Source organism: Callorhinus ursinus, unplaced genomic scaffold (assembly GCF_003265705.2).
Source record: "Callorhinus ursinus isolate GAN/ISIS: 27379988/994484 unplaced genomic scaffold, GSC_fseal_2.0 scaffold18, whole genome shotgun sequence".
Taxonomy (NCBI): Eukaryota; Metazoa; Chordata; class Mammalia; order Carnivora; family Otariidae; genus Callorhinus; species Callorhinus ursinus.
The window spans coordinates 27,539,728-27,557,166 of NW_027397080.1; the positions used below are offsets into that span (position 1 = coordinate 27,539,728).

The 17,439-nt window shown below is 46.8% G+C and overlaps 1 protein-coding gene across 1 annotated transcript; it reads right to left on the reverse strand.

Annotated features, from left to right (window-relative positions):
- Positions 1-1,058: 1,058 nt before the first annotated feature.
- On the reverse strand, positions 1,059-8,713 carry LOC112811621 (arylacetamide deacetylase-like 3). Its single transcript, XM_025855795.1, has 4 exons — positions 8,549-8,713; positions 5,168-5,384; positions 3,633-3,696; positions 1,059-1,833 (listed from the first exon to the last, which is right to left on the reverse strand). The coding sequence occupies exons 1-4, from the start codon at positions 8,711-8,713 to the stop codon at positions 1,059-1,061; spliced, it is 1,221 nt and encodes a 406-aa protein (XP_025711580.1).
- Between the last annotated feature and the right edge of the window lie 8,726 nt (positions 8,714-17,439).

Here is a 17,439-nt window from a genome sequence, read left to right on the forward strand (position 1 = left end):
GGTTGGTCAAAACATTCCATTCCCTAGGTTGTGGCAACAGGACACACTACTCAGAAAGCCCACAGAGCCATTGAGTTACAATGTGGTCTCTGCTGGGATGGCCGAGAATAAGGCACATGACTCTGGAGAATGTGCGTGTGAAGCTGCTCAGGGCCACCATAGGCAGAGGTGAGGGGGCAGTCCGTGCAGCAGAGCACAGAATGGAGGAACGAAGAGAAAGCAGCTGGTGGCATTGTTTGAGTTCCTGGATCAAACGATACCTGATTTATCCCTGGAATTCATAGCTACCAATACATTCTTTCTCTGATTTAGGCCAATTTGAGCTGGTTCTGTGTCTTAAAACAGAAATAATTTTTGCTAACACATCTTCAGTCCCTTTGGTTCCTTTGACTCCCAGAGCTCCAGAGCTCCCCCCATCAGGTGGCTCGGGCTGTCTTCATCTGCCACAAGGTGTCAACCACTACAGAAAACCTATCCATTCTGTTCTAACTCTTCCAGCCTAGATAGTTGGAACTCTGAGTTCAGAGGCAGAGGAACAGCAGGAAAAATGTCACTGTGTACCCAGAGGAGGAGAGTGAGGATAGTTTCTCCCCCTCAACCCAGCAGTCTAGAATGTCAGAGCCTCATCCTCTGAGCTAGCTTGAAGAAAGCCCACGGGATTGCACATGATGCGTCCCTGTTTCATTCTAAGGCCAGCGAACACTCCTGCTACCCACAGCCTAGACCAGCCTGAACTCTCCCTCAGGGAAGCCAGAGGCAACCCTTGCATGATCATTCACTCTCAGATGACTGCTGCAGATCGTCAGCTCAAATTTTGCCAATGGTGAACATGAACAAGAGCCACCCTCCCCCCAAACCTGTCTCTCCTACTGCTTTCCCTCCAGACATCAGGAACATGCATTCTACAGTTCTAGAACCTGAAGCAAGAAGGACATAGAAACCTTGACACCCTCCCTAGCCCCACTCAGCATCACCTACATCACAACAGAGAGCCCCATTGGGGAACCAGATGGTGGTGGAATGGATACTCTTATAGTTTTACCAGGAAGGAAAGATGGTCACAACCCCTTTAGAAACTGAACCATGGCATCCAGAATCCTCGTGGAGCAGGGAAAGTGCAAATAGCCCATATCTAAGGTGCTAAGCACTCCATGGAAACCATCCTCCATGTGGTGCCAAGTCACTGGGACTCCCAAGTCCTCCAAACGCTTCTTGTACAACAGCGAATCATCCCGGAGAATGTCATACTCACAGCTCACAATGAAAGCTTCAGGGAGCTGAGCCACGACTTCATCTTCTGCAATCAGGGGTGAGTTCACCAAATCCAGAGCCAGGCTTATCTCCAGATAGGCAGACTCATTCAGGGGCTCAGAGGGCATCGGCTGGTAGGCTCTCTTCTTAAACCTCTCCGGGATGTTTTCTGCACCCAACCACTTCCTATACTTTTCCCAGAATTCAGCAGGCAAATGGGCGCCTTTCATGATGGTGCTTTTCCAGGAGGGCTTGATGTCCAGTAAAGTACAAAAACAGTAGAAGGCGAAGTCTCGACTGGCCATTGGGACATTCTTGTTCTGCTGATAGGAGGGGAGCTGGAAATCCAGAACTTGGAGACTGGCATAGATCAGGATCTGGGCACGGATTTTGGGGAGATCTGGAGAGCCCAAAAATCTTTGACAAATTGCCGTTGCCATTCCCCCTCCCACACTGTCACCACAGACCACCACCCGATCTGGATCCACCCCATACATGTTCAGGGACTTCAGGAAGTGGGTCGTGGCTGCAATGCAGTCTCTTAGCGCCACCGGGAACTTATGCTGGGGCAACTTGCGGTATCTAAAAAGGAATCAAGGAACACAGTTTACACCCAGCTCCCTAGCAGAGTCCAAAATACCTGTGTCTAGCATCCTTCAGGCCAAATTTCTTCCAAAAACTTCTCTCTCTGAAGCCTGAGCAGGTGACGTTAAGGTTTGAGGCTTCAATGAAGTGCTAGACATGAAGCCCACAGTGCCTGGCATGTAGGCTCAGTGAGTGGTGGCTGCTATTCCCTCTGTCTCAGTGCCCCTTTGGGGGGACAGACAACGACCACAAGAGCCCTGTCATTCACTATTGCTCAAAAATGTGGGAATTACCAACCCAAACCCCATCTTTCTGAACCTACCCACTGGTGCGTCCCTGACTCACACTTGTTCCCTCTTCTTATGTTCCTTTATGAGCAACTCCAGGTTTGCCTAGGTTTTGATTCTAATTAATCCTGCCAAGCTCACAGGTTTTGTGGGAGGATCTTGTAGATGTAAATGCCGCCTGGGGCCAGCAGTTAACGTGCGGGTCTCCTCCAGGTCAGCCATGTCCACTCTGGACCATTACTGCCTACAGGTGAGCCATGTGAGCGCCTGAGCTCCATGCTCAGGTTGCTGCCATGCAGGCACACCAGCCCGGCATGCTAGAGCTCCCCATTTTTCAAGAGATTCCAGATTCCTGGGTCTTGTGAGAAATGTTACCATTTCAAATTTTAAAAATACATATATTCTATGGGATCAACAAAATTTGCCAACCGTTTCCATTCTGTTGCCTCGTTTTTTAAGCTACCCTGAGTTCATACTAGGACAGCAATGTTTCAACTCTAAAACCTTGTGCACCTTGGATTCGCAAAATAATTTTCTTGCAGAGATTTGCTGGTATATTTTACTGATGTCTTAGTTCAGCACGGCCAGAACCGTAAGCAGTATCGTGGCTAACGCAGGAATCAAGATTTCCCCACTGCAAAAATGGTTTTGGAGCTGAGGATTATAAAGTGAGGGGTTTCTCTGGGTCCCTCTCCATCATCCAGGACCGAGTTTTGTATTTTTCACTCTTACTCAACCAGTTGTGTCACAAGGAAACTGGGAAATATATTCCTGCTAAGACCCCAGCAATTAGTATTTTTTCATGGCATGTGCATTTAAATGAAGCTGCAGGAAAGATTAATCAGGAGGAACCACCCTGCTCCTGTGGGACGTTGTGTCAGGCAGCAGAGGTGGGAGAATGAGGCCAGAGGCCACATCACCACAGGGACAGTCGATGTGGAGGCCCAAGGAGGGTTCACCCCAGATCTCTCCTGCCCCATGTCCACCAAGCCCTCCTTGAGGTTCCAGACTGGGAGGTCGACTCTCCAAGATCAGGTAGAAGAGAGTGGCTTTTTAATTCTTCTCACTTCCTTTGGCAGATCTCACCAGGGTGGACCCCCCCCTCAGACGTGCTTGGGAATGCTGTGGCTTGTCTGGTTTACCACACAGGGCACTGTGGCATTGCGTGGACGGAGGTACTAAGAGTCTGGAACCTGCAGGGCTGTTCTGCTCGGTGAAGTAAGTATGTTCCACCCAACAGGGCTCATGTGTGTGAGGCTCTGCACCTGATCTGCCCAAGACCACTCCCCACACAGCTTCCAGATGATACCATGCCCAGGATGCCCCAGGGCCACCCACAGGAAGGAGTGCCGTTCTCTGCCTCTCTCTCTGTCTCTCCTTTCCTCCCCTAATGGCTGCTCACAGCCCATCCCCTGCCCCAGTGTCCCAGTGCCCCTTTGTCTCCCTGCCTGCCCCCAGTCCCGCCTCCCACCTCATTACCCAGCACTACCCCCTCGTTCTTGTGCTCACCCAACTGCTAGAACCACCGAATCACTCTTCTTGGACAAATGACTGCATATGGTATGGTGGGTTCCTAGAAAATAAAAGGTTTTCAACATCCACTAGGATGATTAGCAGCTTCCTTCGGCACCCATCACCATGGGCTGCTCCTTCTCTCGGACAACCACCATGGACAGAGAGCTGGGGTTGATCCTAATGAGGCTTTGCAGACCTTCTTCCAGCTGTGGAGCAGCCATCCTGCCCACCCCCCCCCCGACTTTCTAGAATCTCTCCTTGGGGGTCCTGTCTGAACAACTTCTTCTAAGAGCCCCGCCTCCCGCATGGATTCTGCAATTCATTCAAAATATCTGAGATGCTGTTTGGCCATAGGGCATAGTGGTTAGGGGTGTGAACTCTGAATTCAGACTAGAGTTCACATCCTGAGCTGAAGATCCAGGGCAAATGCTTTCACCTCCCTGAGGCTTGATTGCCATACCTGTAAAATGGGCACAATGACAACAACAGGGCTGTGCAGCGGGGTTAATGAGATCGCACACATGAAGTGTTTCTACAGTGCCTGCCATGTAAATATTAATTCTTAATAATATTATTTAATACCCATGGACTGTTAACACCATTCATTATGCAGACCGAACCAAGACCACGGCTGCATGAAATCTTTTATTTTCCCAAGGCTACTGCAGTGGGCTTCTGGCATTCCAGAGTTTAGAAGGCAGGGCTGAAACCAAATAAAAGTGTTTTTCCCCTCATATTCATGGGGCACCAGTGTGGGGGAGGTTAAGATAATAAAATTGTCTCAGTTTTGAGTTTTTTCTCTCATTAACTCTCCTCAAATTTTTGGTTCTCCCTTCTGTACAGGGATTTGTCTCAGACGATACCTGGCATGAAACAAAAGGATGTGTTTCGGTTTTTTTTTTTTTTTCACTTTAAAAAAAATCCTTATTTCCAACTACACAGAGGTGGTGGTTGTAGAACATTTTGAGTGTAGTAAATGCTACTGAATTGTACAGTTTAAAGTGATTAATTTGGCGTGACTGAGTGACTCAGTTGGTTAAGCGTCTTCCTTCAGCTCAGGTCACGATCTCGGGGTCCTGGGATCGAGTCTTGCTTCGGGCTTCCTGCTCAGCAAGAAGTCTGCTTGTCCCTCTGCCTCTGTTTGTACTCTCTGTCTCTCTCTCTCTCTCTCAAATAAATAAATAAGATCTTAAAAAATAAAGTGCTTAATAGTATGTTGTGTGAATTTCATGTATATACATATATATACATAGATTACACACAGAGATAAATATATATATGAACATATACATATATATTTTTCCATATATAGGTCTCCTCACTTCCAGAAAGAGATCCAAACATTCCCTATCTTTGCCACCAGCCTGATCTGGGACCCACTAACTCTCTGGACATGCCCTGTCCTGTAGCGGCTTATAAACTCCAGGATGGTGATGGTGGGGCCGCCTCTTGCAGGAAGGCGGGCGCCCACCCGGCTCTGTTTGGAGGTCATCCTACTACAGGCAGGGGTCTGAGGGAAGGACTCTTACTCAGGCTTCCTATGACTGCCCCGCCACCATGGTAGAACACGATGCCAACCCTGAGGGTGTTGGAGGACACCTTGGGCTGGTACAGTTTCACAGGGATTGTCCCGTAGAGGAGATCTGTGACCACGACATCCGGATCCTCCTTTAGTGGCACCAGATCATGAATGAAACGGACAAATTGGGGCATAGAGCAGATTCTCAGTTTCTCAAAAATCATCCCCTGTTGGTGAGAGAAGAAGAAATGAGGCAGGGAGGGTTTCATTGTGTGCCACACTGGAGTCCTGCCACTGCCCATGCCCCCCAGTGGAGTGGCTGGAGAGCAGACCGGACCATGGCCCTGCTCCACCCCGTGTGCCTCCATGACCCCTGCAGCAGATCCACCTCACTCTGGCCCACACTGCCCCTCTCTTCCTCTCTCCCCAGACACCTGACACCCAGCCCCACAAACTAGGCTTCTGGCCACCCCACGAGAGTCCCTCTAACCCAGAACACCCCCACTGTGGCCTGGACATGACCTCTCTTCCCAAGGATGCCCACCTGGACCAGCCTCACCAACGTGGCCATTCCATTCGTTGCTATTAGGACCTGATAACTGCATTGTGGTTAAGTTTTTTTTAAAGGTGGGGGATAAAGATACAAATGTAGTGATCCGAAGGGGCACCTGCACCCCCATGTTTATAGCAGCAATGTCCACAATAGCCAAACTATGGAAAGAGCCCAGGTGCCCATCGACAGATGAATAGATAAAGAAGATGTGGTCTATATGTACAATGGAATATTACTCAGCCATCAAAAAAAAATGAAATCTTGCCATTTGCACCGACGTGGATGGAACTAGAGGGTATTATACTAAGTGAAATAAGTCAATCAGAGAAAGACAATTATCTATGATTTCACTCATATGTGGAATTTAAGAAACAAAACAGAGGAGCATAGGGGAAGAGAGGAAAAAATAAAACAAGACGAAATCAGAGAGGGAGACAAACCATAAGAGACCCTTAATCATAGGGAACAAACTGAGGGTTGCTGGAGGGGAGGTGGGGGATGGGGTAACTGGGTAACATTAAGAAAAGCATGTGATGTAATGAGCCCTGGGTGTTATATAAGACCGATGAATCACTGACCTCTACCTCTGAGACAAATAATACATTATATGTTCATTAATTGAACTTACATTTTAAAGAAGATACAAAGTAAAAAATAAATAAAAAGAAATAAAAGGTGAGGGGTTCTTGTCTTTTAGAGATACCTACTGCAACTTTTTGGATACAGTATGACATCCATGATCTGCTTCCTAAGAAATGGGAAGGGGTAAAAATGTGGGGTCACAGGTGAAACAAGATTGGCCAGGAGTCGTCAATCAGTGCAGGGGGCATGGGAACACGGGGCGTCTTTATGGTATTCTGTCTCCTATGTCTGGAAGTCTGCATAACAAGCAATAAAAGTAAAGAAAGCGGGCTCTCCCCCCGGCAACCTCTTTCTGGTGGCTCTGTGCCAAGGCCATTTTGGCTTTCCGTGATGCCTATGGATCTTGAGGCTGAATGTTTCCAACACATAAAATAAAATATGTGGTATTACCAAGGAAATCAATCTTTTTTCAATTACAGTTATCAAAATAGGGAGGTACACGGGCAAAGTAATAATGCACATGCTTCCTTATTAGCACACCTAATAGCGAGCCCTAATGGCCGGTTTAACACTATTCTAACTTCAGAGAAACGAGGCGCGCACGCTTTTCACAATATCTGCAAGAAATGTCATCTGCTCTGAAAACAGCTATGATTGCTCTTGGTGACAAAGCTTCAGGTTCTGCCGTTCACAGCTGTGGTCTGTCACCTTCATCCCTAATGGAAGGGAATACCACTTTTCCTTTAGAGGCGAGTGAAAATGGAGTGATTTTTACCTCCCCCCCAAATTCAGAGACTCTTTGCCTTCTGTCGCCGTTGAGGATTCAGGGAACCCCGGATTCAGAAGCCCCACCCTACCCTCCCGCCCTGTTCTGCTTTCCTCATAGCACTTGCTGCTGCATAAATCAATTTATTTCTAGTGAGTTTGCTTGTTTCTTACTGTCTCCCCACCAACACGGCCGTGACAGTATGAGCGTCCTGAGGGCAGACTCTCTCTCTGGGACTTCCTTTCTCTCGTCCATCATTGATCCCAGAGCTAGGAGGGGTGGGTGACATATAGTAGTCATGCGACACATCTTTGTAGAAAAAAAACCAAATCAACAAATAGCAGTAAGGCGAATACTTACTAAGGGCTTCCTCCTCCTTACAGCCCATGCTACGAAGTCTAGACTGCTATTTCCCCCTCTTTTGCAGATGAGGAAACTGAGTCACCATATTTGGGAACCGGGCTAGCGGACTATGAGAGTCAAGGGCAGGAAATCCACGGGACGTATCATTGGGTTTTTCGAAAGGAAACCTTCAGCCTGTGAGTTCTTCTCCAGTTCTTCTCGTCATGAGAACAGGGGTTTGCGATTGCTTTTCGTTATGTAAGAGACTTAACACTTCTCTGTGTTCAATTTACCAGCCCTCTGGAAAAGCACAACTAATCCCATGGGCAAATTGGACCCAAGTCTCCCCATGATCCATTTATATCTGTTTTATTAAGTTCACACACCAGGAACAGTGAGCAGAACCTGACTATATTACACAAAGAGTTTTCCATCTCTCAAAAGTAACAAAAAAATATCTATCTCTCTCTAAAGTCATGTTCTGTAGTTTTGCTCATTGGTACCAATTCTCTAATTGGCTTCGTGTGTCTCCTTATTGTTGGCTGGTTCTAGCTAGCAGGTAGGTAGTCATGGGGGCTCCAAATTCAGAATAACTCATTCCTAACTTCACAGCATCACGCTGTGTGCTGTGAAGAAAGCCAGTCAGGAGGCAGGGGAGTGGGACTAGAGCAGGGCTTTTTTCCCTGTTAACGGAGGAAGTAAATCATTTTTTCAGGGCGCCTGGGTGGCTCAGTCGTAAAGCGTCTGCCTTCGGCTCAGGTCATGATCCCAGAGTCCTGGGATCGAGCCCCGCATCGGGCTCCCTGCTCGGTGGGAAGCCTGCTTCTCCCTCTCCCACTCCCCCTGCTTGTGTTCCCTCTCTCGCTGTGTGTCTCTGTGTCAAATAAATAAATAAAATCTTTAAAAAAAAATCATTTTTTCATCTCGTGGCTGCGAGCCCAGTGTAGCTCGAGCAACACCACAAAGAGGTTGTGAACCTCTTGGCTAATACGTTACCTAACAGGGATCTTTCAGATTTGAGAATAATATACCGTCAACCTCTATGGCTGTGATAGTCAAGTTAATGCAACTATAATCTTCCCAAATGTGTTTTCCCAACTCCCTCCTTTACCCTCAGGAGGAGGGGACAAATAAAACACAACACTCACCCACGTCATCAACAGCTGGAAAAGGCAATGCAAGACCCGCAGTTTCACCGGGTGGCTGATGGCCGCAGGGATGTCCGCAGTGAGGAAATGGCTGCAGATGACCCACAGCCCAACCACCAAAGAGAACACACAGGCTGCCTGCAGAAGCAGGAGCAGGACAACCATCGTGCTGTTTTCGAAGAGGCCAAAAGGAGGCTGTGCTCAGTGCCACCCTCCTCCACTTATACATCATACCCTGTTCTCCCCACCTCCCAATCTCCACAGCATTGGCCAGGCCAGGTGAGTCACAGACTCAGGTGAGGACGCAGTTCTAGGACAGCGCCCATGCAGAGGAGAAAGAGGCTCATGCAGCCTGACTCAGCTAGAAATCCTGGGGCACTGCTACTAGAAATGGCCCTGGAGAAGTCACCATGGACACCACAAACACCATTCCCTCCAACTGTACTTGGGGGCATCCCCCCCACCAATTCCACTCTGGCCACACTTGCTATTCCTTCATCTGCCAAGGAGGCCCCAGGGCATTTGCACTTGCTATTCTCTGTGCAACCTGGTTCCTCCAGACAACAGCTGAGCTCAACCCCTCCCCTACTGCAGGTCTCTGTTCAAATGTCACCTTCTGAGTGAGGCTGTGCCTGGCCACCTTATTTTAAAGTATAACACCCCACTGGCATCCCTATACCCATCCCACCCCACCCCCCACTTACTTACTTTGTTTTCCTGGCCTTTATTATCACCCGAAATACCACACACTTCACTTATTCCTTTTTTGTCTGTGACATGTCACCTCTCTGAGCACAGGAGTTTTTGTTTTGTTCCTCGCTTTATCCTTAGAGGCTAGATCAGGGTCTGGTACTTCGCAGGTGCTCAACAAATGTCTGCTGAATGAAGTCATGAATAAACAAGCTTTGTCCTTTTCATTGTGAAGCAGGAAACTGAGATTATCCTGCCTCTTCAGGTTAGGTCAGAGATGGACGTCAGTGTTCAAACTCCCCCCTAATGACAAAGTCTCAGATCTGTGGTAAGAATGATGATGTCTGCCTCCCCCACGGTGGTGCAGAACAGCGGTTCTCAACAGGGCAACTCTAGCCTCCAGGAGACATCTGACAACATCTAGAGACATTTCTGGTTGTCACAACCCAGGGGGCTGGGACTGGTATCTCATAGGTAGGTGACAGCGATGTTGCTTAACATCCTGCAATGCACACACAGCGGCCACATTGAGAAGGTACCTGGTCCAACAGGTCAGGCCTGCTCACGATGAAAGCCCTGAGTTAGTGAGCCTTGGGTTTGAATCCGGGCTCTGCCCAAGCCAGCATTCGCATCGTGAATGAGTTACTTAGCCCCGCTGAGCGTCCGCTTCCGAGACTGTAAGATTGGGATGATAATAATCGTCCCTCCATGTAGTTTCAGGGTGTGTCTCTTTGAACCCAGTGAAGTAGAACATTGTTTCGTATTTTGCTGGTTATTTGGTTTTCTTTCTTTTATGGACTCATGAGAAGTTGTGTGTTGATACGCTTTATCTATTTTGCTATTTTTGTTTGTCTTCTTGCATTGACTTAAAAGATATTTGCAGCGATGACATTATGACAGATGGCGATGACACTGTGGCAAGCACTGAGTCATGTGTAGTGTTGCTGAGTCACTGTGTTATGCCCCTGGAGCCAACAGAACACTATATGTCAGTTACACCTCAATAAAACATTTAAAAAATATTTTAAGGATTTTTTTCTATTTGCCTTTTAACTTTGTTAATGCTGCTCTTCTGCGTTGATGTTTATCATTTTTATGCAGTGAACTCTCTCATCCGTTCTCACATCATGCTTAGAAAGATCCTTTTTATGTTATGTGAAAACCAGACGGCAATGATTTTGAAGATGAAGAATTTCTTTGTCAAAATATAAATACCTGAATTTCACCCAAGAAACGGAAAACACGGATAGACCGATTACTAGGCGAGGGATCGGAGTCTGTTACCACTGAGGTTTATAAACACTTAACCTGGAAATCATGCAAAAAGCACAGGGAGAATGAGGGAATGCATACGTATAAACACTGAACCATTTTTTTATTTCCTGGATAGATTAGGATAAATAACGCTAGCTGTTCTAACAAATAACCCCTGTATCTCAGATTTTGATGGAATAAAGTCTTATTTCCCCCGCCCAACACAGACTTTTGCACGTTTGGTGAACAACCACACCACTTGGCAATTATGGGATCTGTGTTTCTTTCCATCTGATGCTCTGCCATCCCCTAGGACCTCCACCGATTCTCTGAACCCTGCCAGGGGCCTGACAAACAGTACGCTCGTGGAGGAACCCATGGGCCAGGCAGGGAAATACATCCCACTGGCCAGAACGCACTCACACGGCTTCACCTAAATACATGGGACCCTGGGGAAGGCCAACCTTCCACCTGCATAGGATGAAAATGAAATGGAGTTTGGCAAATTCACAGGCTCTTTCTGCCACGCAGCCTTTTGTCCCCCAAGCAAAAAGAGATTTAATACAGGGAATGTGAAAACTGTTGGCAGGGTGGAGGGAGCAAGAGCTGAGGGAGGGCAGGCTTTCATGAGCCCATGCTCAGCTGCCGCCCAAGAAGAATGACTTCTGCTTCTAGCTGCCTTCCAAAGCTCACGGGACCGATTCTCCTGGGCCAACTGGAGCACGGTGGACAAGAAAGCCTAGGAAATGCCATTGTCCTGCATCTGGCCTCGGACACAGGAAAGAGCGCCAGCAACTGGCCCACGAAATAAATGCTAAGGGTGATTGTGACGTTCAGACCCCTTGAAGCCCAACCATGGACTGCCGAGGAGTCCCCGGCCCAAGGTCAGGTATCCCTGTTACGTACCCTTGCAGGGTCGGTGCTCCCGAGCACACGTTAGGGCATTGCCAACGGTCTTTTCCTTTGCATGTTTTGCTGCAATGCTATTTGGCATAGGAATTACACATTTACTGTGCAATTCGCCTGTATCAGCGTGTTGGGGCTGCCCTTAACCCAGGACCCCAGGCTGGGGGTGCTTAGCCAACAGAAGTTTATAGTCTCCCAGTTCTGGGGGCTGGAAGTTCAAGGAGTCTGCAGAGCTGATTTGTTCTGTGGGCTGTGCAGGAAGGGTGTGTTCCGGGCCCCTCTCCTTGGTTTGTGACGGCTCTCATCTTCCTGTCTCCACATCGTCTTCCCTCTACTCATGTCTCTGTGGCCAGAGCTTGCTTTCCCTGTTTGTAAGGACACCAGGTGTCTTGGATTGGGGCCCCCTCCGATGACCTCATTTCAGTGATCTCTGCAAAGGCCTTATTTCTAAACAAAGTCACATTCTGAGGTCCTGGGGGTTAGGTTCAACATATGAATTTAGGGGATGCCCGGCTGGCTCGGGCAGCAGAACCTGTGACTCTTGATCTCAGGGTTGTGAGTTTGAGCCCCATGTTGGGTGTAGGGATTACTTAAAAATTAAAAATGTTTTAAAAAATTAAAAACTTACAACATATGAATTTAGGGGGACACAATTCAACCCATAATAGCACCTTTATCAACACTGAATAGTATTCTTTTCTGACATAATATTTCCTGCCTTGAATTCTACTTGCCCAAAGGCAGAAGCTAGGAAGTATTTGGGTGCATCTTTCCCCTGGGTAGAGCGATCTCTAGAATAACACTCTATGTTCCCTCCACGTCTACACTCACTCCTCCAAGGGGAGGAAAATGGCTTTTGTGAATGGAGATCTTAAAAGAAGGACTTGAACATGCTCAGCTTGCTGTGACATCTGCCTGTAGGGAGGGGGCATTCTGGTCTCTGTAGCAGGTGTCACCAGAGAGACGTGTGCACATGTTCAGTGCTGCCTGGGTCTCTGTTCCTAATAGCAGGCAGCACACTTGCCCACACACCTAAGCCACATGCTCTGAGGATCAGTTTTATCAGAAAGAAAGGTAATGTATCAGTCAGGGTCCTAGCAGAAAACAGATGGCATACTCATGCTAGAGACGGAACGTTTGTCTCCCCCTGAAATTCGTATGTTGAATCCAATCCCCAGTGTGATGGTGTTTGGAGGGGGCTCCTCTGGGAGGTAATTAGGTCATGAGGGTGGGGCCCACATGAATGGGATGAGTGCCCTTATAAGAGACCTCAGAGAGTTCCCTTGCCCCTTCTGCCCTATGAGGATACAGAGAAAAGGAAAAGACAGACGTCTATGAACCAGGAAGTGGGTCCTCACACAGGGAATCTGCCAGCACCTTGATCTTGGACTTCCCAGCCTTCAGAACTGTGAGAGATAAATTTCTATTGTCTGTCTGACACCCCAGTCTATGGTAATTTTGTTACAGCCGCCTGACTGGACTACGACCCTCATATTAGGATAACTTGCAAAGACCCCCCCAGGATAGCACAGCTGGTAACATCAGGGATCCGTTCTGCCTCCCCCTCGGAACAAGGCTGCGTGGAGAGGGCTCCTGTCCCACAGGGACAGAGCTGATCCTCGGTCACCCCTCTTCCTCCCAATGCTCTTATGATGATGTGCTCCTCTACCCAGGCTCTTCGGGAAAGCAGAGGGCAAAGGACACTGTTGGCGGGGTCCATGCAGGATACTGTTGGCGCGGTCCATGCTTCCCAGGGCACAGAGCAGGTGGAGGAAGGTGGAGAGCCCACCTGGGGAGCCAAGGGAAAATGTCCAGCACGTGGGTATTTTCACCTCCAGCTCCTTGACTCCCATTCTGTTTTCCAGTTAGTGTTGAGCTCATAGAGGAAGGAAGGGACAATGTATTCATTTCCCACAGCTGCCATAACAAATTACTACCAACTTGGGGCTTAAAATGATACCAATTTATTCTCATACAGTTCTGGAGGCAGAAGTTCTAAAATCAAGGTGTCACAAGGCTGAGTTCCTCTTAGAGGCTCATACCCGTTTCCTTCCCTTTCTCAGCTTCTGGAGGTCCCTGCATTCCTTGGCTCAGGGTCCCTTCCTGGCATCACTCTGACCCCCACTTCAGTCACCCCCCCTCCTTTTCCGATGCTGACTTCCCCTGTCTCCCTCTTATACGGACCTTTATGATGACATTGGACCCACTTGGATAATCCAGGATAATCTCCCCACCTCAAAACCCTTAATCACACGAGACAATCCCTTTTGCCACGGAAGGGAACATATTTGCAGGGGCTGGGGATTAGGATATGAACATTTCTGGGGGGAGTGTTATTCAGCCCACCACAGCTGAGGGGGCAGCGGACCCCTTCAAGCCCCCCTTGGCTGTGGAAATAGGCTTCTGAGATTTGCTTTTGCAAAAGCAGTCAATGTGTCTGCAAGAACTTTTTGCTGTACCAGTTACTGTCACCAATACAACTCCCACTTAAAACTCTTCTTTTCAGGACACCATCTAAAAAGACTTAGTAGACTTTTCTCCTTACTCAAGAATTTCTCTAAGAATTACTTGCCAGATGTTTGTCAGAAGCGGGGGGTGGGGGCAGGCAAAATGGGTGAAGGGGGTCAAAAGGGACCCAAACTTCCAATGACAAGATAAGTTAAGTCTGAGGGATATCACATGCCACGAGGACTCTGGTGAACAACACTGTACATTGAAAGTTGCTGAGCGTAGTTGCTAGATTCTCATCATGAGAAAAAGATACATAACGATGCGTGGTGATGGATATTGACTAAATTTTTGTGGTGATCATTTTGCAATATCTATCCTTCAGAACTTGCTCCATAAATGGATACGAAGGACGTCTTTGTCTCTTTCCCCACCTTTCACGTCGTCGCGGAAGGGCTCCTAATTCCTTGGAAGAATCCATGCGAGCTGCAAAGGGTAGAGGGGAAGGCAGTGAGGATGGAGGGGCTGGGGGGCAGGGGAGGTGGTACACATTTTAAGGGGGAAATGAGCTGAAAGTTGTTTCCCTGAAATCACATTCCTGGGCTGAAACTCCCAGGTGGAAGTCCCTGGAGCCAAACTGAGTCCCTGGTGAAGGATTTTGAAGGACATTGTGGCAACTATATGGCGCCGGATTTGGAAAAACACGTCTCTATGTGTAATTCTTGTTTGCAGCATCAGAAAGTGCATTCATTCATTCATAAATGTTCAGGGTGCTCGCTCTCCAAGCGATTATCTGGGGAGAGCTTTCCTAGCAGAGATGCAACACTTCCTGAGGAAGCCCCCTGGGAAAGGAAGCCCCTCCTGCCTCAAGGAAAGGTAAACAAGCTTTGAGTTGCTAAAGGTTAAGTCAACTTTCCAAACTCTGATGTAACTAATCCTGGCTGAATCTTCACAATAGCTTCGTTAATAATCCGTATTAACGTCACCACGGCTTAATGTTAGAACGGCAGACAGGCGGACACACAGGAACCCTTTGGAATGTTCCACTCCTTCCTGATCACTCATGGCTGGTGACTGATTGTCAGTTTAAAGCAAGGATTCTGCATCTTTTTGTGCTGCAAACCCCTTTTCAGAATATTTTTAGTACTTTTTTTTGGTAAAAACAGTGTTTTTAAATAACTGCAAAACAGACCAAGTTTTACCAAAAAAATTAATTAAAATAAAATGGAGTTGTAGAGATGGTTTTTCAATTTCTGATATAGAAATAGAAGTGCTTTTAAAAAAAACATTAAATAGCACAATCTAGTGGCAGATCTAGGAATGTCACATTTAGAAATTATGATGAACATAAAAGATGTTTTGTAATATTTGCCACCACTGAAATACAAGAAAATATTTCTGATTTCTATCGGTGATAAGGGTCCCCTGTACAAGCAATATTACTGTGGCTTGTGGTCCACATTTCTGTCAGAAAAGAAAAAAAATCTAAGTTTCAATGAGAGATTCATGAAAATAACAATATGATTTCTTTCCCCAGTCAAGCTCATGACTCCTTGACTGCTAACCACTGAGCCCCTGTTTGAAGGTACAATAGTTCTGTTGAAAATATTTGAACTGCAAAATAAACTTTTGGTGTTTCCCAAAGATGAGGGACTATGTTGGTTTCATGTACTCAGAGGAAGGAAGTTTTCCCACTAGGTATTAGGTAGATACAACCCACTCTCTTCTGTAGCCACAAGCTGGTTAGTAGCTTGACAGGTTCAGATCCTAATAATCAATTCTGGATTTGAAAGGCAATAAAGCAAAGCCATATTGGGAAACACAATTACTGGGTTTTCTGTGCTGTTTCATAACTGCAGAGTAGCTGTATAAATCCAGAACCTACGAGAGCTCTTCAATGGACCACTTCTAATAGTCTCAAGTACAACTGGATATCAAGAAGTGTGGGAAGCAATACGGAGCACCCCAACCTCTCACACACCGCTGATAACTTGGCACAACTGTTCTGGAAGACTGTTTCGAAGCATCCACTAGTTCTGAACCCATGTGTACCCTCTGAGCCAGCGGTTCTACTCCGAGGGATGGAGCCAACAGAAGTTGAACATGTGTGATGAAAGCATGGACAGAAATGGTTATGGATGGCAGCGCTATTCATGATAGCTAAAAACCGGAAACTATCCAGATGCCCATCAGGAGCAGAAGGGATGAATACATGATCATTTGTTCACACGATGTGAACTAGAGAGCGAAAAGGATGAATAAGCTCTGAGGACACAGAGCAACGTAGATGAATCTCACCGATGTTGGGCAACAGGGGCCAGACGTGAAAGGTAACAGTTATGATTCCATTCTATAAAGTTCAAAAGCAGGCAAAATGAATCCAGTCTATGACATGGTAACAGGATGAGGGCAGGAGAGAGGCTTCTGGGACACTGAAATGCTGTTTTTTGATCTGGGTAATGGTTACCTGAATATAGTTGGCGTGAAAACTCATCGAGCTGTACACTTATAATTTGTGCACTTTTCTCTAGATTTATTCTCTTTCAGTAACAACTTTTTTTTTTTTTTCAAAAAGACCAAGTTGAAAAAAGCCAGATATACAAGGCTATATATTGGATGCTTCCATTCATATGAAATAACCAGAACAAGAAAGTTCATAGGGACAGAAAGAAAATTAGCAGTTGCTGGAGGGGGACCAGAATGGAAATGATGCCTTAATGTATAGGGTATCCTTTGGGGCGTGATGAAAATGATCTGGAACTAAACAGTAGTGACTGTTATCCAAGTTGCAAATGCACTGAATGCTGCTGAATTACACAGTTTAAAACGGTGACGTTTCATGTTATGTGGATTTTACCACAATAAAAAAGTCTGATCTGAGAAAAGTGTTATTTCCCCCTTTTAGATATAAGAAAACCAAAGCTGGTAGCAGATAAATAACTTGCTCAAAGTTGGACAGTGAATCTCCAGGGTCAGAATTCACCCAGGCCTGGCTAACTTCAGTGTCTTTCTCTTTCCCCTGGGGTAATGGGGCTCAACCTGTCATGAGCACATGAATCACCTGGGAATCTGGTTAAATATGCAGATTCTGATTTAGTAGGTCTGCAAGGGGCCTCAGATCGTACATTTCTTTCTTTTTTTTTTTTTTAATTCAATTAGCCAAGGCGCCTGGGTGGCACAGATGGTTAAGCGTCTGCCTTCGGCTCAGGTCATGATCCCAGGGTCCTGGGATTGAGTCCCGCATCGGGCTCCCTGCTCAGTGGGGAGCCTGCTTCTCCCTCTGCCTCTCTCTCTCTCTCTCTGTCTCTCATGAATAAATAAATAAAATCTTTTAAAAAAATTCAATTAGCCAACATATAGAACATCATTAGTTTCTGATGTAGTGTTCAATGATTCATCAGTTGCATATAACACCCAGTGCTCATCACATCACATGCCCTCCTTAATACCCACCCCTCAGTTATCCCAGATCCCCACCCACCTCCCCTCTAGCAACCCTCACCTGGATTCTCTTCATCAAAACCTGCTCCTTACTTAGGTGATGAGACTTTCTTTCCTCTATACACTGTCTTATTTACCAAAACTTGTCTGTC

Excerpts from the sequence above, each read along its gene's own strand:
- LOC112811621 (XM_025855795.1), bottom strand. The coding sequence starts at position 8,713 with ATGGTTGTCCTGCTCCTGCTTCTGCAGGCAGCCTGTGTGTTCTCTTTG. Across the intron at positions 5,385-8,548 it reads TCCAGCTGTTGATGACGTGG|GGGATGATTTTTGAGAAACT; the intron begins GTGAGTGTTGTG and ends TCTCACCAACAG. Across the intron at positions 1,834-3,632 it reads TCGGTGGTTCTAGCAGTTGG|ATACCGCAAGTTGCCCCAGC; the intron begins GTGAGCACAAGA and ends ATTCCTTTTTAG.